Source organism: Grammomys surdaster, unplaced genomic scaffold (genome assembly GCF_004785775.1).
Source record: "Grammomys surdaster isolate TR1022 unplaced genomic scaffold, NIH_TR_1.0 201, whole genome shotgun sequence".
Classification (NCBI taxonomy): Eukaryota; Metazoa; Chordata; class Mammalia; order Rodentia; family Muridae; genus Grammomys; species Grammomys surdaster.
The window spans coordinates 9,722,810-9,746,818 of NW_021604646.1; the positions used below are offsets into that span (position 1 = coordinate 9,722,810).

The following is a 24,009-nucleotide window of genomic DNA, read 5'->3' on the forward strand; positions in this document are numbered from 1 at the left end:
CTCTCTCTCTCTCTCTCTCTCTCTCTCTCTCTCTCTCTCTCTCTCTCAACTTACTGAGGAGGAATTGACATATTTTCTGCAGCTAAAGGGAAACAGGACCAGAAGATAGAAATCACATGTTTAAAACAATGCTCTGACAAGAAGGCTATTAACCAAACAAAGGGACACCAGGATTGGTTGTGATGAAATGTGTGAACATCCTGAGGCTTAGAGTGGTTCTTTCTGGTCTCACAGAAGATGTAAAAATAGATAAGGAAGCTGTGGGGATTGTCTGCTGTTGAAGAATGGAGCCAAAGGTCAGATGGATATCATTCAGTCTCCTCTTCCCCTTGGAGGATCCCACACAGACAGACCAGGGTACTTTAGATCATTGTGTTCTCAATTCCAGAAACGCTTCTTTTACATGTTTGCCCACCATGTAAAATCTCATCATTTAACCAGGCATTCAGTGCCCTCCCTGATACATGTTGAATTCTATGGATTATCTTCTCTCCGTGAACTCCACCCATAGGCTGTTCATCCTTCCTAGCCAGGCATGTATATTGTTTGGACCTCTTGATTTTGCTCCCTGTTTAATCACTCTATATTTCCATTGTTCATAGTCATCCCTCCTCTTGCTCAACTTCTCAGCTCCTCCACAACGTCACCAATCAGAAGACCTCATTTCTTCCAACACAAGCATGTCTATTTTCCTATAAAGCTCACCTTCTTGAGACAAGGGTCCATTTCTTTTTCATCCTGTAGTTCAGCATGTTGCTTAGCACCAGAGTCCTGATGGATACAGGTTTCTAGAGGGCTCCATTTTTTTCATTAATTTATTTATTCATTCATTTTATATCCTGATTGCTGTTCCCCCTCAGTCCCCCCTCCTATAGTCTCTCCCCTAACACTTCCCTCCCCTTCTCTGTGAGTGTGGAGGCCTCCCATGGATATCCTTTACCCTGCCCCATTGAATTTCTGTAGGCTAAGTGCATCCTTTCTTACTGAGGCCAGACAAAGGAGCCTAGTTGGGGGAATTAGATCCACAGACAGGCAACAGTGTTAGGAACAGCCTGCTCCAGTTGTTGGGAGAACCAGATGAAGAGTGAGCTGCACATCTGCCTCATATGTGCAGGAGAAGGGAGGGCTAGGTCTAGTCGGTGCATGTTCTTTGGTTTGTGGTTCAGTCTCTGAGAGCCCCAAGGGTCCATGTTAGCTGACTTTGATCTTCCTGTAGAGTTTCTATACCTTTTGGAGCCCTCAACCTTCTCCTAACTTTTTCATAAGAGTCCCCAAGATCTGTCCAATGTTTGGCTGTGGGTCTCTGCATCTGATTTAGTAAGCAGGAGAGTTGGCTCAGGCATTAAAGGCTTGGCTTACAACCAAAAACGTAAGAGTTTTTAGAAGTTTCTAAGAGGGAAACCAAAGATTCTGTTCATCCTGGCAGTTCTTTTTCCTTCATGACTTTGGAATCCAGGTCTGATGTTATCACTCCTCTGTGTCTACTAGGAAACCCATCTTCACCACCTGTGGTAGACACCGTTCAGGGCAAAGTCCTGGGAAAATACATCTATGTAGAAGGATTCACACACCCTGTGGCCGTCTTCCTGGGAGTTCCCTTTGCCAAGCCCCCTCTTGGATCCTTGAGGTTTGCTCCACCACAACCTGCAGAGCCCTGGAGCTTCGTGAAGAACACCACCACCTACCCACCAATGTAAGCTGCTGACATGGGTCTGGGCCTCATTCTGAGAGAGCATCTGTCTTTATGTGATGCAGGAGGGAGTCATCCTCTGGCCAGATAGCCGTTCTTCTGGAAGCCTCAAGAGTAATTTATAAACGTTACAGACCTTTCATTCCTTTCTAGAGTCCTCTCTAAAGTGACAGTATTAAACAGAACTAGGGATAGGCAGGCAGCACTAATTAGTTAGTAACTAAGTTATTTACTTGTGTGTTAGCTTAAATGAGTTAGTATACAAGGAAAATTAAAATCTGTGCCTGAGACTCCGGGGTGAGTCACCAACTCCCACCAGTTCTTTATCTGTTCTACAGTGGTCCTTTGTGATCTCTTGACAGAGAAGCCAACAGTTATTCTTACATAAGAGGCTGATAGAGGTCATTAGAGATAGTACTGGCTTTACTTGCTCCTGAAGATTTGGGCACAGAGCTGGAAAAGTACTGAACCAGTATCATCTAGCAGGTCAGTGACTAAATACTAGATTGCAGGTCTTTGGGATCATCCCATAAAGATGTCAGCCATGACTTGCAATAGGATAAACAGTTATTGGTATAGCTCTTGGATTCACAGAAATCTCATAAGCACTAGAAGAAGGCCTTATGATGAATGATCAGTCACCCTCAGCCCACTGCACTAGGGCTATCCAAGAGTAAAGTACTACACAAACACTGGTGAGATTGTCATATCCTAGGTAGGTCAGACTATGAACATCTCTACATTACCCAGAGTGTCTCAAAGACTTGAGTAAATGGAGAAATGCCAAGCACTTCACTACTGGGTTGATGGTCTCCAGATTCTCACCACTTAACCGTAAAGTCCCTCTTACTAATGACACTGGATTCTAGCCCTCTATTTACAAGCACAAACATCCTGGTGTAAGGTTGAAGCTCAGGTGACATCTTCCATTTCTATATGTTGGAATCTCAGGTGTTCGCTCTCCCCTCCAGGTGTTCCCAAGATGCAGTTAGAGGGCAGAGGGTCAATGACCTGATAACGAATAGAAAGGAGAAAATCTATCTTGAGTTTTCTGAAGATTGTCTCTACCTAAATATTTACACTCCTGCTGACTTTTCAAAGAACAGCAGGCTACCGGTAAGTTTGGAAACCACTAATCTAGTCTCAAGTGCTAGAGCATCCGGGTCTTTTGGTGTGACTGGAAAGAAATGAAGGCAGCTAGACATAAGGGTAGACATGCCAGGACTGAGTCAGGGTCCAAGAGCTTCCTTCCACCAGAAGGAGTGGCAGGACAATTGCTTTGGTCTTTAATCTTCACACTTGTGTGTACTATTAGGCAGGGACTGGCAAGGGAGATGTGTGCCGCCTTTTTCCTCACATTACTTAAGACAACTTTCACTGCCAGGGGGAAACTCTCATGCTCCATGACAGCAGTGTGGAGGGAGGAGTCTAGGGCAATCTCATAAGCACTTTTCATGTCCTTTGCAACTGTATTGAATGTAGCTCTTTCCCCTCCCTGGTTGCCTTTGGCACATGCTGATGGCCTAATGAGTCAGCATTTGCCATAGAAATAAAGAGACCATGGGAGGGCAGGCTGCCAGTTACAGGGCAGAGTCCTGGGGAGAAGCTACTACAAAAGAGATATCTTTGAAGTGGAATAAGACAGAGCATGAGCATCCACCCAGTCTCCTGGCAGCATCTGGAACAGAACTCAGAAGAATAGGAGAAAGCAGAAGTCACCAGAATCCTATTTCATCCTAAATATGTTTGCATTGTGCAAGGAGATAAGAACAAATCTCACCCCCACTCATTTGTTCCCCTTCTGTTTTGGACTCTCCATCTGTACAGTCAGACTTAAGAGTCAGGAAAAGAAGTAAGAACATGGACAGTTTATGTATAGCTTTGCCTTCATGGAATATGGCATGCAAGTCCTTACAGACATACAAGATAACAGCTTCAACATTTCATTGGCCAACCTGCTGGTTCATCTTTACTCTAAGATGAGTTTGATGCAGACCCTCCATGTAGAGAGACCAAGGGGAGAAGAAATAGAAGTTCACGGAGTTTGAAAAGCAAAGAACTATCAAGCTATGTACACAGGCTGTAGAGACATGGGGTCTGGCCATAGATTCTGGATCTGCTTCTACTTGCTGAAAGAGCAGGAATCATGGGACTTCCTAGCCTCATTTTCCCTCACATATTATAAATGTTCTTTAGTGGCTGCTGAGCTGCACCTGAGTCCTGGCAAAGACCAGAAAAGCATGGCTCAGATTATCCTTGCTTTCTCTTTCCTTATTAGCAGTGCCATATAGTGTTGTATAAGATTTCAACTTTATCTTCTCTCAGTTCTATGAAATGTGACCTCTTTAAATTCTGAAGCCATAAGTTAAAGTTATTATATCCCTGATCAGCCTCAAGTTCTTTAAAACAACCTGGTATAGACACTCTTAATAGTCAGACGGCTGAAGGCTTGACAGAAAAGGTGGATGGAAACTGGGATTAGCAAGATGGGGAGGTGGAGGAATAAAGGCGCCTGAGAGGGTACCAATCACGGTCTAGAGATGAGCATGTAGGCACATCACAGGTAATAGTGATGGAAACTAAAAGACTCAGCTGTAAGAATGGACCACATGTCAGGATGTCAGAGTGCTAGGAAAAGATAACACCTTCGGCCATTATTGTTCAAATGATGATGCTTTCAGTTAGAAGAACCCTGGAGAGACTTGGCACATAGGTCTAAGAAGAAAAATGGGGACATTGAATGAGGTGATATCCTGGCTTCCAGCCAGATAAGTTGAGGATTAAAGACAATACTACTTTTGCAACCCAGCTAGACCCTGGTAAACTTTGAGTATAATGCTCTGAATCAGGGCCAGGCCAGGGAAATCAAACCAGACATCTGAGCCCCTTCCCAATTCTATTTCATAGAACAAGTATGACTCTTTTTTGCTAACTAGGTGATGGTGTGGATCCATGGAGGTGGACTGACGGTGGGTGGGGCATCATCCTTTGATGGACGGACCCTCTCTGCATATGAAAACGTGGTGGTGGTGGTTATTCAGTACCGCCTGAGCATCTGGGGATTCCTCAGGTAGGGTTTGTGGACACTCCTCTCTGCATATTGGCTACTATACTGATTAGCTCTATAGCAATGTATTTGAAATGTGTCAGTGATAAGGGAAGCAGATCTATTTAGGTCAGTGTTTGGGGTGGCAGGATACCAAGGACTGCATCATTATTCTGACTTGGGTATAGGGTGAGGCCCTAAGCTATAATGCATCATGATGGAAGACTAGAAACTGAGTCGATGGGACAAAGAGACAACCATATGGTAAATCAGAAAGTTCAAGAAAATGGAAAGTTAGTCTTGCCTTTTTGGTAACAACTCACTTTCTTGGGATATAGCATGATTTTACTGAGCATACAGACTGCTTCAAAATACAGTGCACCCAATGAAAGACCTCACCTTCTACAAATTCTAACACTGAATAAACCTAGTACATTAGGAACTGAAGCTCCTGTACATGAGCTCTTGTGGCAAAGAGCAGATCCAAACCATTGAATATGTATGCAGCCAAGTTGTCATCCTAGAAGCTAACGGAGACCTTACCGGTACTCATCCCAAGCTCATATAGCTTATAACACTGGCTACAATGAGAAGGTTCTTTGTCCTGGATTTGTAGCTGTCCTCATTGCTACCATGTCAACTACTTCTCTGTCCCCCTCTCCTTGACCTCAGAGACCGTGTGCTTCCTTCTCCCTCTCTATAAATACTCTGAGTGATACCAGCAACACTTCCACCCAATTTGTGACCCCCGATTCTCCTTTAAGTCCTATGTAGTCCTTTTACCTACCTCCAGGTCTTCTCTACACATGTACAGAATTCTCCCACTTCACAGGGAGAAGCTGGACCCCTGATACAACCAAGGTCTTCATCTGTTTCCAACAAGGTACCTATATAGCTGCTGCTGTTGCAAGCACCCATTTGTTCACAACAGTTTGCATCCATCCTGGACTCTTGGCTCATGCCATTTTCCCCCCAGGCAGGCAAAAGATCCTTGCAAGTTTATCTTTAAAATATGCTTCATCCACTTGCTTTGGATCCACTTTTCCACCTAGCAAAGCCTTGGGATAGGTTAATGTTATAAGGGTCATTTTAATCAAACTTACAACTTTTACATGGTAACTGCTGCATACTATGGCCAGAACAGTTAGTGAAACAATAACTGTTGTGCCTTTGCATAATACTCACATGAATTGCAGGAACTCAGAAGCCATGCCAAGGTTCACAGCACTGCCTCTACCTGAATCACACAGGAGTTGCACATATATTTTTGTCCCCCAAGTTCCAGGGCCTTTATTTTTGCTTCTCATCTTAATTGAAATTCTCTTCTTTGGATATTTACAAAGCTCTGTGCGCCCATTTTACTTATGACTCTAGCACATGCAGCCAACTCAAGAGGGTTTCTCTGGTTATGAGCCTAAAATACATCCCAGACCCACCGTTGCTTCTTTCCTTACCTGATTTTCTTTCTCCAGTCCCTGATACCATATTCTCATTTTATCTGTTAATTTGTGCTCTGTGCTGTAAGCTGAACATTGCCTTTTTTTTTAAAACTTTGTTTCAAGAGATGCTGTGGCCCTCACACCATAGTTGGATGTGGACTCTTAGTATATAGTTGTCAGAATAATGAGTGACAGCCTAATGCAGATGAAGATTCCTATGTCAGGGATGCTGATCTCACCTGGATTCCAGAAAGCTGCAAAGGATCCACCCCCAGTCCATTTATGGTCCTAAGATCTCTGCCATGCAATGTGTACCTTCTATGCCTCTTGCAGCACAGGGGATGAACACAGCCGGGGAAATTGGGGTCATTTGGACCAAGTGGCTGCGCTGCACTGGGTCCAGGACAACATTGCCAACTTTGGAGGGGACCCAGGCTCTGTGACCATCTTTGGAGAGTCAGCAGGAGGTTTCAGTGTCTCTGTTCTTGTAAGTACCTTGGGTTCCATGCCTCATGTCCAGTTTTGTTAATATGGCTGTTGATGGGACCTCTCAGATACCAGCCAACTGCTGGTCCAAAACTTGGATTTGGTTTTGATTTTACTTCCTGCACAACATTAGATGGTCAGTCACCTACAAACAAACTAATGGTATTTGGTTCCTAGGAAGCTCAGAATTTTACTTGGTGTCCCCAGAGTTGTAGACATCGCCAGTTCTAGCTTGGATCAATGACAACCCTGGCCTCTTCAATTAATTGAGTTTTTTTTTTACCTTTATCCACCATATTTTTCAAGTCTTTAAGAATGTTTATTCAATAAAAAATTGAATTTCATTTTGTACAGAAGGCTTTGGCTTCATAATGTTTTTGTTATTAGTTTTTGAGCATTTCGTGCAGTGAATTTTGATGGTATTCATTATTCCCCATCTCCTGCTTATCCACCTGCTCCCCAGACCCTATTTAACTTTGTGTCCTCTTTTCATTTTTAATTTTAAACTCATCATATATAGTTTATGTTGTCCATGTATTCTTGGGGGTGTGGCCTTCATTGGGGTGTGGTCAACCCACCAGGGCCACACTCTTATAGAAAGCAGAGGCCCTCCCTCTCTTGAGTACTATAGACTACCAGTATCTTCTTAGCTAGGACTGATGCTTACCTTGTGTCTGTTGAGAAATAAGGTTGATGATAAATTACAAATTGGAAGAAGTAATTGTTTGAATCCAAGTAGATCTACATGGTAGGGAACTCAAGTGTGGCGAGAAGAAACGATTTTGTATGAGGTGGCTTTGTGGCTTGTCTATAACTACTAGGGTGGGCATCAGAGTTTGGAGCAGAAGGGTGAGTTCTTTTGTGGGAAGTGGTTGAGATGGGGGCATATGAGGCTGGGACGGAGAAGAATGGGTAGCAAATGTGCAAAACATGGATCTGAGGTGAGAAAAATTCGTATTTGGAAAATAAGAGTTAAATTGCAAAGTTTCTGTAAGGCAAAGGATACTGTCAATAGGACAAAACGACAACCAACAAATTGGGACAAGATCTTTACCAATCCTACATCTGATAGAGGGCTAATATCCAATATATACAAAGAACTCAAGAAAGTAGACTCCAGACAACCAAATTACCCTATTAAAAAATGGGGTATAGAGCTTAACAAAGAATTTTCAATGGAAGAAACTCGAATGGCCGAGAAGCACCTAAAGAAATGTTCAGTGTCCTTAGTCATCAGGGAAATGCAAATCAAAACAACCCTGAGATTCCATCTCACACCAGTCAGAATGGCTAAGATTAAGAACTCAGGTGATAGTAGATGCTGGCGAGGGTGTGGAGAAAGAGGAACACTACTCCATTGTTGGTGGGACTGCAAGATGGTGCAACCACTTTGGAAATCAGTGTGGCGGTTCCTCAGAAAATTGGACATAGCATTACCTGAGGATCCAGCTATACCACTCCTAGGCATATACCCAGAAGATTCTCAAACATATAACAAGGACATATGCTCAATTATGTTCATAGCAGGCTTATTTATAATAGCCAGGAGCTGGAAAGAACCCAGATGTCCTTCAACTGAGGAATGGATTCAAACAATGTGGTATATTTACACAATGGAGTATTACTCAGCTATTAAAAACAATGAATTCGAGAGGTTCCTAGGTAAATGGATGGAACTAGAAATTATCATCCTGAGTGAAGTAAGCCAATCACAAAAGAACACACATGGTATTCACTCACTGATTATTGGATATTAGCCCAGAACCTTGAAATGCCCAAGATGCAACTCACAGGCCACATGAAGCTCATAAAAAAGGAAGACCAAGTGGGGGTGATTTAGTTCTTCTTAGAAGGAGCAACAAAATACTCAAGGGAGCAAATATAGAGACAAAGTGAGGGACAGAAACTGAAGGAGGGGCCATTTGAAGACCTTTCCACCTGAGTATCCATCCCATGTGCAGTCACCAAAGGTAGATGCTGATGTGGAAGTCAGGAAGTGCATGCCGATAAGGGCCTGATATGGATGTCTCCTCAGAGGCCTTCAAGAGTCTGACATATTCAGAGGCAGATGCTCACAACTAGCCATTGAACTGATCATGAGGTTCTCAATGGAGGAGTTAGAGTGAGGACTGAAGGAGCTGAAAGGGTTTGTGGCACCATGAGGAGAGCAACAATACCAATCAACCACAGCTCCCAGGGTCCTAACCACCAGCCTGGGAGCTCTTATGGAGTGATCCAGGGCTTCAGCTGAATGTGTAAGAGTGGAGGGCCCTGCCGGGCACAGGTGGAAGATGAGATCCTTGACCTCATGAAGGCTGGACGCCCCTGGTGGGAAGGTGGTGGGAATTTTGAGGGTGGGGAAGTGGGAGTGGGGGGGGGGTAAGTGGGGGTTACATCCACAGAGAAGAAGGAGGAGGGGTAAGGGGATGGGGGGTTCCCCGGGTGGGTGGGGGATGGGGTAAGGGGATAACATATGAAATGTAAATAAAATATCCAATAAAAAAAAAGAAAAAAAATTTAAAAAAAAGGAGATGTTATAGAAAGTTCTGGTAGCCGTATGAAAACAGAGTTAAGCAAAATATAAACTCAGTGATTGCATTTTATACACACATATTTAATTTGAAAGAAAGAAAAATTACAGATGGACATTAAGGAAAAAAATGTCATCTATAGCGCTGTGGCTCTTATATGGTCACTGTGGATATCTTGTCCTATCTATTGTTTACTGTTTCTGCAAATTTACCTATTTGCCAGTCTATATAGTCATCCTTTATTTATTTATTTATTTATTTATTTATTTATTTATTTATTGTTTTTCCATGAACCTTCTGAATCTTATCATATGATTGTGCATTTTGTTTAGCAATGAAACTCTTCTTTAAAATGCGGTATGACATAAATATCTCCCCAAGCATTAAATACTCAAACAGTGTTATCACTCATAATTGCAGAGTTCCATGGTAAGATATGAATTCATTATTTATTGAATATCCCAAATGTCAGGATCTTAGGATATCTCCCATTGTTTCCGTTATACACGATAGGATATGAAGTATATATTTTGTATACTTCCATGATGATACCACGATTTCCTCCCTTCCTTCCCCCTTCTTCTCTCTCTTTATTCCATATTTCACGTTAACTTGAAACACTAATTGTTCTACTCCAAAACTGACTCCTCATTTCTTTTTTTTTTTTTTGCCATGATCATTATTTTTTTTTGGGGGGGGGGGATAAAGTCAAAATAACAAAAATATCTCAGACAGAATTTGTGGCTAGAATTGTCAAAATGTCTTTCAAGTAGTTTTGCTTGTCACCATAGGCACTTGCCACACACATTCTCTGCTGTTTCTTACTCTGCACCCTAGTTTCACTCCACTGAGTTTCTTTTGTGGAGTCTTAGATCCAGAGTCTCCAAGAATGACCAGGGCAGGGAGAATTCAGAGGGTAAGTGGATGACATTGAAATCCCTGTAAGTATAATCTCCCCTTTTCTCTTCATGACAGATGCTGTCCCCATTGTCCAAGAACCTCTACCACAGGGCCATTTCTGAGAGTGGTGTGGCCCTCACTCCTGGATTGTATACAAAGGATATCAGGCCAGTGACTAAGGTAGGTCCTTCCCTTGGAAAATCGCCATACTCCTTCTTGGAGTCCTCAGGGGTCCTTCTGATCATAGGACTCAGCTACGTGCTTCAGAGATTTTCAGTGTGAGAATGGCTGAAGAGAAATTACGTCTAGGGCTTCATCTAAACTATATCCAGTAGGTTCTGAAGTTTCTTCCTATGAGTCATGTTATTCAGACGCTCTGCCATTCTGAATGAGTTGTTTGGAAAGATAGGATGCCCTCTGAAACATGAGACATGTATTAGTTCTCCTTATATAACAGATGCTGGAAACTAGAGGTTGATAGGCATGTAAATGGAGTGGACAGTGGAATTATGGACTCCTCCCCTTTTATCCACTGCATAGGGCTTCCCTTAAGATAATGCATTCTTGCAACGTTGTATTTTGAAAGTTAAGACAACAGGCTCAGATGTGTTTGTGACACACACTAAAACCAATAACAGAGGCAACATTTTGTGCCTGCATGGAAAGCCTATTGATCTAGAGTGCTTTCAGGAAATCTTTTCTATCTTTAGAAATGGCATTTAGGGTAAGAACACCTGTCTACATCAGTGGAAGATACTGACATTGCTCTTGACATTGGCGGTTGCCTGTTATCTCTTGCAGCAAATTGCTGCTATTGCTGGCTGTAAAACCACCACATCTGCCGTCATTGTTCACTGCCTGCGCCAGAAGACAGAGGAGGAGCTTTTGGAGGTCGCACAGAAAATGGTGGGTGTGTAGTCTAGCGAACTTCCTCTACAGGCTTGCACACAGGCTTCATTTATTCAGCTCCTTTAGCCAGTGTGGACCATGTGATACTCTAACCATAACACACTTAGGTCAGACCCATTAGATGGAGTAGCATTGAAATCACCTCCATCGTGGTGGGCTACAATGAGCATCGGTGAGCTTATAGGAGTTGGGGTTTACTATTGTAAACAAGCCCTCAAATTAGAAGCCTTAATCAGGAAAGGGAATGGATTGTAAAAACATCAAATAACTCAAATATAAGAGTGTAGCTTGTTCCGGGTGCTCTAAAGATAAATATCTACACCCCAGTTTCTCATTGTCTTGTTGGCTTTTTAATCTAGTCCTCCCAACACTCCTATAGAGTCAAAGTCTGTTTGACTAGCACTGTCTTGTATCCATCTTTGAGCTGACCCCTGTGTTCTGAGTCATGGTGATCCAGTTCATGTTCTGAACTCATGAAGACACAGAAGGAAAAGAGCAGGAGCAGAGGATGCATTCCATTCTGCTGATCCACCATCCATCCAGCTTAGTCTCCCATCAAAGTTAAAACATCCTGCCACTGAAGTCACCTTGTTCACTCATTTTCTAAACAGAAAAATTGGGGTGGTGTTACCAGAAGAGATAGGGATAGGGCTGAAGAAGGATGCCAGCACAGAGACTGACACCTTCTCCAAGCCTCAGTGGTGCTGATGCTATGTTTGGAACTAGTTAATCCCTACTGCTGCCCCTCCAAGGGCCTCATTCTTATCCATCATCTGCATGGACTGAGAAGATGCCATATAGGTTTCTCTTATCCTGCTTGAGAAGAAACTGGGAGCACAGGTCTGGAGATGTGCTTTATACCAGGAAGACTCTAACCATAATCACTTTCTATGTCTCCATAGAATCTGTTTAAACTCAGTTTGCAAGAAGATACCAAAGAGGTAAGTACCTTCTAAGGTTTGTAGCTGCAATCTTAGACTGATTGCAAAAGCTTCTATGTGTGTGTGTGTGTGTGTGTGTGTGTGTTTACTGCTGAGGTCCAGAGTAACAGGTTAGCAAAGCAAAGAAAACCAGAAGCAGTGTTGACACTCCTCCTCTGATTGCTGGTTTAGTGCTCCCAATCAGCAACCTTGTATCTTCTCAATTATAATTATTATACTAGAAGGACCAATGAAAAGAGGCTACACTGCCATATGGCTGAGTTGCTTAACTAAGGGTGATGGAAACCATTGTTGAAGAACGTAAGTCATAAGCTACACAGGGAGATGTAGCACCTTCTTTCTTGAACCCAGAAAAACTCCAGTAGTGATCTCCATGGTCTCCCCTCTTCTCACTTCCCATCAGTAGTCAGGGTCTTGTGACATTAGCCATGCTAAATTTTATAGCCCTGTCCTCTTGACCACTCCATCCGTTAGATGACTACGAAATTTAAAGAATCTCAATTCTTTCAGAAGTTTAGCATTTTGAAGAGGATGTTGCTATAACTATGCAACAGGTTATGGTTTCAGAGATGGACAGCAGTAAAGCAGAAAAATATCTGTCTCTCAAAGAATTCCATCTTTCAGGCAAGATATAGCAAAAATAAATTAGCAAACTATGTTATGTCTCATTACAATCAGAGGTAAGGGTAAAAAAAAGAAAAAAAGAAAGTAGGAAATGGGACAGAATTAGAGGAAGCCAACAGGGAAGGAAGTAAGAAAGAGACAGGGGTTCACAGTTTACCTTAAATTGACACTTCCATTACCTGAACCCCTACTTAATCCCATTTCCTAAAGAATCTACCACCCCTTCTTGGAAATACAGGCTGGAGACCAAACTTATACCACATTGGCCTTTAGGGATACTTAAGATTCAAAGCACAGCCACTCCATTGAGTTATACCTTCAATAAGGATGTGCTCATTCTGTTCAGGATATCTCACTTTGTGACTCCTCTTCTCTCTAATCTTGCTTTTGGACATTCATTCCTTCAGGCTCCGACTTGGACTATCCTGGATTAAGCTCCAAATGGCAGCATCTCTTTTCTTGACCCACAGCCTTTTCCATTTGGACATCATGCCCTTGACTATGATGCTTGTGTTGACATTCTGACAGCAATACAGCACACCTAAAAGAATTTGCATGTTTTCCAGTTTTATAATTTGGGGGGAATGGTCATGTGATAGCTACTGTGTATGATAAACCTGTGGAAACGATACTAAAATATCTAAACTAGTGGACTTACAGTATTTAGCATCCACATGCCAGTAATGAATTGCAGCTGAAGCTAAAGAAAGTGTTTTGTTACCCAAGGTTGAAGAAGTAGTAATCCCTACTCAAATGGCATATTTATTATATTATGAATAAATCTTGCATATTCTAGTTCTTGGTGAGAAATATATGTTATATAAGGTACATTTAAACAAGGTTCCACATATAAGGATGATGACAATATTGTGACCAGTGGTTCCCAAGAACCTAGCTCTAAAATTCCAATGTAACTGAGGCCCAGGATTCACAAATACAATATTCATGGGAACTTTATAGACCTAACCATTAGGAATAGTAAAAATCAATTCTAGTGAATATTCATGATTGAAATGTTAATTATATATATTTCAATATATATGTTTATGAATATTTAAAGTATTTATACATGCTACATATTTAATGAAAATGCCTCCCTCCCTTCACTTAACTATTTCTTTTAGTCCTATCATTCACAAATGCCAAAAGTTTGGTCTCTGTGGCTCACAGGCCTTCTAAAAGACACAGATTTCTGAACTCTGCCAGTCATGGGATCTGTGTTCCATCTGCTCCCTTAGACAGGTATAGCGAGAGATGTGAGGGATTTCTGAGTCTGTACTGCTCTCTTCCACAGACCCTCCAGTTTGTGTCAACTGTGCTCGATGGAGTGGTGCTGCCAAAGGACCCAAAAGAGCTCCTGGCTGGGAAGAACTTCAACACTGTGCCCTACATTGTGGGAATCAACAAGCAAGAATTTGGCTGGCTTCTGCCAACAGTGAGCATGAATCCCTTAGACAGATGATTGTTTACTAACGGGTTGCTATCATATGTCTGCTCTGTGCTCTCATCAACTCTGTCTTTATGCCCTGCCTTGTGTCTTGGGCAGCTGTTCCCATCACTCTAGTGTATTCACCCAAGGAAATATTCTCTGGTGTGGCCCACCTGAGATGTACAGGCTTGGGAACTCTATATCACTTGCTTGCCTTTACCTAATGAATTATGAAGTTCTTGGGCTAGGTCAGGGTCTGTTGGTATAACCCTTTTGTAGCCTGAGTAATCAAGGTCAAGTAGAAAGTGAGGAAAGAGCTGGGAGTTCAGGAAGGCTGGGCTGGGGTACATATATCATCTCCTCCTTGTGCTTGGACTCTCTGATCCTATAGGTCTCCACAGGGATGCCCAGTGGCTCATTGCTACTTTTCAAAGGAAGGGGTTTCTGAGTTATTGTTTATTTTGAATGGAGGAGAAATAGATTCTTTTAAAGATTAAAATACTCACTGCTAATAGTAAAAAAGGGGGAGCATATTTTAATCAGTAATAGGACAAGAGGGATAGAACGATAAAGTGTTACCTGAACTAACTCCCTAACCCTAAAGCCAGAGGTGTCTCCAGACTGTTGAGAACTCTGCAAGGTACTGTGGTGTGGTGATGATGATGAATCCACACATCTACATCTCCAGGATGTAGGAAGAAGAGAAAGACTCCTCTTGGTGACAATAGGCAGAAGTGAAGTAAGAGCCTTAAAGGAGTCAGTTCTCTGTCTTTCCCAAGGACTGAAAGAAGGAACAACAGTTAGCTTCCCAAACTTTTATCCCACATTATGGATAATGCTTTAAAATTTATCTTTAAGATATTGAGCTAAAATTTTTGTTTTGATGTTTTATATTTCAAAAATGAAAGAAATGATTGGAGGCTGGCTGAGAATTTTGTACAGTCGTAGCTCTAAGAGAGAGTACATTTCAGGGTCAGATTTCTCAACAGTGTTCTGTTGTTGTTTTGCTGGGGGAAAGAGGAATTTCACCCAAAATCACTGAACTTTCTCAAATAGGCATTTTTATAGGGTTATGTGTATCTTAGGAAGTGCCTTATTCTGTCATTGGAGTCAAGCTTAGACATTTGAAGGGAATCAGTTGCAGCTTAGAGTTCTCCTGCTCTGCAGAAGGATTTTAGAGATCAAAGAGCACAGGCAAAGCTGTTGATTCAGATGTTAAAGCCTAGGTAAAATATTAAGGACTAAATGGAATTTTAAGGCTTAGGTAAAATGTTAAGGCCTAGGTAACTGTTATCTGGCTAGCCTGCCATTATAAGGAACCTTTCCTCATATGTTTCTACTGTTAATAGGAAACTTTACAATGCCAAATTGATTACATATTCTTTTATGTTCTGTGTCCTTAAAAACCAATCACAATAGAAGTCATTAGTATGTATCATTTTGTATAGTTACCCACAATAAGCTTGAACCCGAACTAATCACCAGCGGTATTTCCTGCACCTGTGTATAAGCTTTTATGGTATCAGATGCCCCTAGAAGGACTCCAACGTAAGAGACATAAGAAACTGTTTAAGATAAGACTTCCGTTTTAAGTAGCAGTTAAGTAAAGTTTAAGTTCCCAAGACCTTCTTGGGCTGACATCCTACTTAGCAGAAAGAAACATGTATGTAGGTTTGACATCCTGGTTGTTAAGTTTAGCCATGAATGTTACAAGTCCCATCCTGGTAGACAAGTTAAGACATGAATATTGGACAAAGCAAGTCCCATGCCACAGTTGAGTACCCCAACCAGTGGGAGCAGGGTAAGTGTACAACAGAGACATGCTCCTAAGGAAATCCCCTATTCCTAAATCCTGATTGATGGAATAACTTGGTACAGATGTTTGCAGATCTCAGGCTTAAAAAGCTCTGTAGGATCTTAACTCAGGCTCATGGTTCAGTTCCCAAATCTGACCTGTGGCCCTGTTCAATCAGTCCTGGGGCATATGATCAATAAACTATCCCTGTCTGGCTGAGTGTCCTTGTGGTTTGTGAGGCGATTCCTGGACACAAACATCAGAAACTTGGTCTTAGGGGAAGGGTATAACCTGCGCATCTGTCTCTGAGCTTTTTGCTTTTGCTTTAACTTTGAATAACTGTTTTCTAGGGAACTTGTTTCCAGATATAAGTATTTAGGGGTGTCTTCAGTTTCTTCCTTGAGTTTCTCTGTATAAAACATTTGCTTCATTAATTTCTTTTTGTCAAACTTGTGAGAGACCCAAACCCACTGGATGAACAGCTAGAGCCTTCATCCCACAGTAAGAGGATGGTTTTCCTGATTGTCATTTTCTGTTTGTTCCCTAGGACTCACAAATTCTTAATCACTTCTTTTAACAGATGATGGGATTTCTACCAGCTGATGCAAAATTGGACAAAAAGATGGCCATTGGATTCGTGGAGAAAGTTACTTTCATGTTTGTAAGGATTCATGACCCCTAGCTTAGAAATACAGATATTTGGAGGGATTGGGCCAAATTTCAGATGTCTACCACTGCTTCACCCCAGGAAGGATTTACACAGTCCACAGGAGAGTCAGCCTCAATGAAGCCTCAACCTGCAGGAGAGGCTGGTGATCATGTTTGACATCTATTTCAGGACATACCAGAGAATATAATTGTAGATGCTGTTGAGAAGTATACAGAAGGTAGTGATGACCCCGTTAAGATCAGAGATGGAATCCTCGACTTGATTGGGGATGTGTCATTTGGTGTTCCATCAGTGATTGTGTCCCGTGACCACAGAGGTGAGTCACAGAAGTTGGATGGGAGAGTGATGAAGATTCTCCTGCTGTGGCCCCTATCCTGCATACTCCCTAGGATAGACAGATGTGGAAAGTTCTTATAGTCAGTGTGCTTAGTCTGATTGAGCAGAGATCCTGTCATGTTTTTTTTTTCCCTCCCAATCAATAGACTCTGAGGATGAGGTGCAATTGCAAATAGTTAACTTGGTAGTTGATAGCAGTAAACAACACCAGGGATGTGTAGGATGTTCATACTAGTTGCTAGAATGCTTGCTTAGCATGCACAAAGCCATGGGTTCAATCCCCAGCACTCTACAACCTGGGATAGGGCCTATGCCTTTAATCTCACCACTTAAATTATAGTATTAGAATTTTTTTTAATGTTGAGTTTGAACTCTTTCCTTATTGATGGCTGCTTTTAGACCATCAATAAAGATGCAGGCATTAATAAAGATAAGAGGCAGGAGGATCAGAAGTTCAAGATCATCTTTTGTAACCATGGCCTATTTTTTATTGTGTTTATTTTCCAGATATTTAGTTTCTCAGATTATTTTGTATATTCTAGGTATTAATCCTCTATCAGATATAAATGGCAGAGTTTCCCCCACTGTGTAGGCTGCTTTTTCGATTGACTAAGTATTTGTAAAAATCTCAAATCTATTTGTAATTTTATTAAGTTTCATTTGTTGATTACTAGGTTCATTCAACAATTACCATCCTATTCAGAAAGGAAGTCTGGTACTTACATCTTGACACATATACTCTATATTTTCCTCTTGCTGTTTTGCTGTTTCAAGTCTTAGGTTGAAGCCCTTCATCCATTGGGAGTTGTTTTCTGAAAGTTGAGAAATAAAGATTGAGTTTCATCCTTCAATAAAGAGATATCTAATTATCCTAGCATGTGTATTTTGGGGGAATTTTAAAGCCAGTTGTTTGTAGTCATGTGGTATTATATCTGGGTCCACTTTTCTATCTCATTCATCCATGTATCTCTTTCTGTACCTTTATATTTTCAATGCTATGGTTCTGAAGGATAATTTGAAATCACATATTGGGATACCTCCAGGAGCAGTATTCCTACTACTCAATATTGCTTTGGCTATCCCGGGTTTCTTGTGCTCTAGTATGAATGTTAATATTGCTCTGTCTCTTTTGCTGAAGAATGTCATTTGGATTGTGAATGGGATTGCTCTAGCAGGCTCCACACAGTGCGGTGAACAGGAGGGGTGGTGAATAGGGAGTCACTGCCTCTGTAACTGCAGTGTCCTTGGGGTTCTGGAATACAGGAGAGAGAAGGTTTTGAATCATTTCCTGGAACTTCTCTCAGATCCTTGTACTCTACTCTGGCCTCCTCTAGTCCATCAGGCAGGCAAAGGTCCATAGGTAGGCAACTTTTTGTACATTTTTATACTTCCACAAATTTCTCTTCTGCCTGTCTATTTGTCTGTCTTTGTCTCTGCCTCTCTGTCTCTCTATCTCTCTGTCTCTCTGTGTCTATATGCATTCGTGAGAGTGTGTGTGTATGAGAGAGAAACTGTGTGTGTGTTTCTATGTATGTATGTGTGTGTGTGTGGTGCTGGGAGTAGAACCTAGATCTGCCAGTATGCTAGGCCAGCACTGCATTAGTAAAATATTTTCCAGATCTTCGTAAGTTACATCTGATCTGCTCTTCACTTGTCTACTTCTCTGACTTCAGCATGAATATTTAAACTTTTATAATTAAAATAAATAATTCTAAAATTCATCTTTCTTTTGACTTTGGTATTTTCTAGTCCTTTCAGAAAACATATTCGCTATAATTTCACTCCTGTTAGCTTTAATGGAGATTTTCTGAAGAATGTTGTATAGGAGTTTAAAAAACATCAGTCTTTTGTTGAAATTGGTTGGCATAATATGTACATTTTTGTTGGAACACCACTTGCGCCAAGTATTTCTTCATTTTTTTCTGTGTGAATGATCTGCCTGGTTTTAAAGGTGGGGATATTGAAGTTGATCCTGTTATTGTAATCTTTATCCTCCCTAAGATCAACCCATGAATTCAACATGCAATATATTTATTTCTCTGCCTTTACAGTGTTAGCTTGAACTTTATCATTTCATATAACTGTAGCTACCTCTCCTCTGTGATAGTTTCTATCATCGTATAATGTCTCTTCCTGTTCCTTCACCTTCAGAAGATACAAGGCTTTAAAATGAAGCAAGTCTCTTTGTTTGGGTTTGAGAGTATATTAGAGAGAGTTGTTGATAGGCAAAGACTTAAGAGTGTTATTTTCTTGGGATTGTTTTGTTGTTGTTGTTTTGAAAGTATCACTTTGTTTCTACCTATCTGGCTGCCCTCCCTTGTGGCTTAATGGTTCTCCATAGTGGAATGCTTAGAGTCTTTTCTGCTTTGATTTTGTGCCTCTTACTAATTTTTATGTGTAATTGCCTTTTGCTTAAAATCAAGAATCTCTCACACAGCAGCCAACATATTGCTGGTAACAGTTTGTCCTTGTTTATATGTAGGAGCCCCAAACTTTCTCCATCCTATATGCATGTTATAATTTTGACATCAGAATTTACATTTTTTTGTTGATGACACTTTCTTTGAGCTAAGGCTCATTCTTTTCAGCTGCATTTGTTGGTGCTATTTTCTTTGTTACCTTTTGAACTGAGGACACAGAGTCTCTCACACCATCATTACATAACTTGAGTGGCCTGAAGATAGAGCCTTACACATTCCATCATTACAGTCCTCCAGTATCTGAGGACTGTTATGTTAACTTGTATCCTTTATATCTGTGCTGTCACGCTTCCTGTTACTCACTAGTATCTTTCTGCTTTACTTTAAAGAATTCTGCAAGGCCTGACTAGAAGTAATTTATGCCATAACCTTTTGTTTATATATTTGTTTCTCATTTCTGAATGCCCCATTTCTTTCAGACTCCTTACTAATACACAAAAGATATATCTCTGAACAACTTTGTGCTGAAGTGATTTCTCTCACAGACGTACTTACTTGCCCATGTTTATTACTGTGTTGTTCACAGTAGCTAAGGCATAGAACTGTCTACTGTGACAGCTAAGGCATAGAGCTGTCTTCTGTGTTTATCAACAGATGCATGGCTAAAGGAAATATAGTATACATACACAATGGAATTTTCCTCAGCCATAAAGAAAAATAAAATGACAGCACTTGTAGGAAAATGGATGGAAATCTTTATGATTTCCATCATAAGGAAACATTCAGACTCAGAAAAACAAATAACATGTTTCTGTCACAGATAGAGCCTAGATTTTTGTGTGCCTGTGTCTGTACATATATCTGTGTGTGTGTGTGTGTGTGTGTGTCTGTGCCTGTGCCTGTGTGTTTGCATGTGAGTGTCTGTGTGTGTTTCTGTGTATATCTGTGTCTGTCTCTGTATATGTGACTAGAAAGGGGAGCATGAGATAGAAAGAAGAGGTCTGAAGAGAGGGGAGGAGTAAGAGAGGGTAATAAAATACATGTGACATAAATGCAGAATGGTTTATTGGAGGAGGAAGTTCCAGCAAGAGGGAGGGAGGAAATGAGAGAGAAGGTTAATAAAGCAAAGTGCTGGAGAGTTCCGTACTGGAGCCCACCCACTCACCTGATAACTTAAACAGCAATTTAACAAGAAATATAACATTATTGTCAGACACACACTTAGATTTTGTTCAGTTTCTAGAAATTTTTAAGGCCAGGCTGAATGAAGACACTTAGTGTGTCGTAGATCTACTTGAAATGAACAAACACTAGTGTGTTATCATTAACACCCATACAGCATATTTACCAGGTTCATTGTAATATTCATTATACAATTGTTATGCTAATTGCATTAACATAAAATTCAAATATCACTTTTATTTTTGTTAACTATACAAATATTAGTAAATCAATGGATTTTCTTGAAGATGATTTCTGATGGGCTTATGAACAGGTGTTTCCTTTGAAGATAGGAGCCTTGATTGCATCAAGCTGTATGTCAAATAACATGAACTATTATGAATTCATGTCTTTCCAGATGGTGGCACTCCCACCTACATGTATGAGTATCAATACCACCCAAGCTTCACATCACCCCAAAGACCCAAGAATGTAGTAGGAGACCATGCAGATGAAGTCTACTCTGTCTTTGGTGCCCCAATTTTAAGAGGTAATAGCTCTTTGCTCATATGCATGTAGAATTGATAGGTCTGGGCTCCAGTCTTGGCTTGGTATTCTCGGAAATGTTTCTCCAGTCTTGATCTTAGTTTCTTAATTTAGTATAACGGGGGTGAGGTACACATGGATGTGGCCACCCTTTCTTCTGCTCTAAAATACACGAAGGCGAATATATATTGCTGTGTCCCCAGCATAACTTCTCTCACATTCCTGACCACTGACGAGAGATTGAGATGTTGTACATCACACATAGCCCACTTGATGACAAGAGTCCCATTCTTCAATTTATAATAAAAATAACATACCAGAACATAACTGATGGTAAGTTCAGAATTGGTGTTAATTGTGAATCAGATTCACATATATTGGTATGCATGTTAGTTAGGCTTTTACTGCTGTGAACAGATACCATGACCAAGGCAACCCTTATAAGGACAACTTTTAATTGGGGCTGGCCTACAGGATCAGAGGTTCAGTATGTTATCACTGAGGCAGGTGCATGGCAGCACCCAGGCAGGCATGACACAGGAGAAGCTGAGAGTTCGACATTTTGTTCCAAAGGCAAACAGGAGGAGACTAGCTCTCACGTGGTTAGAAGAAGTGTCTCATTGCCCACCCCCACAATGACACACTTCCTTCAACAAGGTCAAAACCACTCCAACAAGACCACACCTCCTAATAGTACCACTCTCTGGGCCAAGCATATTCAAACCACATAGTATGTCTACCAATCTATGTAGGTATTTAATATTCATGTATGTGAATTTTTATCTTTATTATAGTTAATAATGCAATATGATGCTCTGACACAATTAATATTTGGAAAAAAACCTTTCTAAACCTATGAATTTCAGAAACTGCATGTGGCTCCTAACCCACTCTCAAGATGCTCAGGGCACATCATCTGTCATGGCAAGCTCCCAGTTAAAGACTTAGCACATCTGCATTTTTATATTTTTCAACACTCACAAGTTTACAAGACTAAGAAAGGACCTATGAATCAACAATATTAAGGGATAGAGGAAACCCCATGGTGTGATCTTTCTACCTTGAGTGTGGAAGAACAAATGGATAGGCATGGAAAATGAAGGCAGTATTGGATGGGCTAGATTCTGCTGATAAATCCAAATCAGTTCTCCTTAGTCTGAAAGTGTGCACCAGTTAACCAGGATTCTGTAGACTTTTGACTAAGTTGGTATGGAATAGGTTCAGAGTTCTGCCTTTCTAAACGGTACCCTGAGTTCTGCTTTTAACCTCCCCAACTTTTCCTCATAGATGGTGCCTCTGAAGAGGAGATCAAACTCAGCAAGATGGTGATGAAATTTTGGGCCAACTTTGCTCGGAATGGGTAAGGATAGTGGCAAAGATGGGACTGGGGTAGTGGACAAGACCAGACCTCAATTGTCTTCACTGGGATGAAGAGTAGTTTTTAAAGGTTAGGCATAAACTCAAATCCAGCCACTCCAAACCATTGCTCTTACATTGTTTCTCCCTATCTCTTGTGATAAGAAGATAGTTGGGCACAGATAATCCAGGAATCACTATAAATCTCATTAAAAATTCGGAGATCACAGAGTAGCTTTGAGGAATTCTATTTGATTCTGTTCCCAGAAACCCTAATGGCAAAGGGCTGCCTCACTGGCCAGAGTATGACCATAAAGAAGGATATCTGCAGATTGGTGCCACCACCCAGCAAGCCCAGAGACTGAAAGGGGAGGAAGTGGCTTTCTGGACACAGCCCCTGGCCAAGAAACAATCCCAGCAAACCCACAATGAGCTGTGAATGCAAGGCTCTACCAGACTTCAGCCAAGATATGGTTCTTCCACTAAAGGTGTATGTAAACCAAAGATGGATCTTTAAGGATCCTGAAGAACTTTGTCAGAGATATAGGCAGGGCCCAGGGAAGGGAAATGTTTGTACTTTTGGCCTCAATTTAGAGAATAAATGTTCTTTTTATGGTCAAATAAGTATCTGTGTTTTGGACTGACTATAAATGCACGTACCCCAGAAAAAAAGTAAGAGATGAGGGGAGAGAAAGAGAAATGAAAGAAAGAGAGAGAAAGAGAGAGAGGGATAGAATTCATAAAAAGATCTTTCACAAGAGATGCCATAGCAAAATAGTTACTTTGAAATCAACAAGAAAGGAAACACGCTGCAGAAAAACCAGGTTTTGTACTTAGGCTTGTCTTATACCTCAGATGCAAGACATCATCCAGTATCAAGGAGGAAAATACAAACATTTACTAGAGACAAAGTGGGGGCTAATATGAGAGTTTGAAAGCCATAGGAACTGCATATTGATGGAGGAATTTATGCCAACTACAGACTTCTCTATGTATATTGTCAGATGCTCATGAAAAAATTCAGATGCATGATTAAGATCTTAGAAGGAAGAATTGTGCCCTTCCCAGCATTGAGCAGTCTGAACAGACCTTGTTTGCCACACAGGACCTTAACTTCTAGGTGAAGTCATCTACTGTGTTTACACCTACAACTTCCTACAGGACCTTAACACCTAGGTAAAGCCAGCTGCTTTGTTTACACTTGCAACTTCCTGCAAGAACTTAGAAGAAGAGACTGCCGGTGGAGCCTGCTTTGCAACATTATCCAGCTGAAACAAAGGATGGATTCTGGTGGGCTTCCCCTATATAAATACAGTACTGAATATTAAACTTTGAGCCTGGATCAGAGGACTTTGTCTTGGCTCCATGTTTCTCTCACCCCTCCGTCTCTTTTTCATTTCCAGCCCTCCTTTCAGGTGAATGCAGTTTGTCTATGGCCACTGGCAGCTACAGAGATTGGAATGCTACAGGAAGAAATCTTTAGGTAGGAAGTCACTGGTTACCTGTGGATCTCTGTAATCTGAAAGTTGAATAATGGTTGTAATTTAAAAGTTGAGTAATGATATATCCTTAAATAGGGTCTTCATGACTCTCTGAGTGTGGAAGGAGCGACTGTTGGCGCTTCTGCCCTGATCTTACAAGAACTCTGAAAAATTGGCTTTAAAAACAAAAGAGGGGGAACGGTACCCCCTCAGAAGGAGTCCTCCTGAAATACTCTCCATCATGCCTTG

At 41.2% G+C, this 24,009-nt stretch overlaps 1 protein-coding gene across 1 annotated transcript in view; it reads left to right on the forward strand.

Moving 5' to 3' along the window:
* The window catches only part of LOC114623687 (carboxylesterase 1F-like), a 25,804-nt gene extending 2,901 nt beyond the window's left edge, over positions 1–22,903 (forward strand). The window contains exons 2-14 of the mRNA XM_028770361.1: positions 1,489–1,693; positions 2,662–2,806; positions 4,627–4,760; positions 6,509–6,662; positions 10,168–10,272; positions 10,894–10,998; positions 11,904–11,942; positions 13,861–14,001; positions 16,371–16,451; positions 16,629–16,776; positions 20,796–20,927; positions 22,211–22,283; positions 22,547–22,903. Of these exons, the coding sequence (XP_028626194.1) occupies positions 1,489–1,693; positions 2,662–2,806; positions 4,627–4,760; positions 6,509–6,662; positions 10,168–10,272; positions 10,894–10,998; positions 11,904–11,942; positions 13,861–14,001; positions 16,371–16,451; positions 16,629–16,776; positions 20,796–20,927; positions 22,211–22,283; positions 22,547–22,718 (1,634 nt within the window). The 3' untranslated portion in view covers positions 22,719–22,903. The remainder of the gene's footprint in view (positions 1–1,488; positions 1,694–2,661; positions 2,807–4,626; positions 4,761–6,508; positions 6,663–10,167; positions 10,273–10,893; positions 10,999–11,903; positions 11,943–13,860; positions 14,002–16,370; positions 16,452–16,628; positions 16,777–20,795; positions 20,928–22,210; positions 22,284–22,546) is intronic.
* The last annotated feature ends 1,106 nt before the right edge of the window (positions 22,904–24,009 follow it).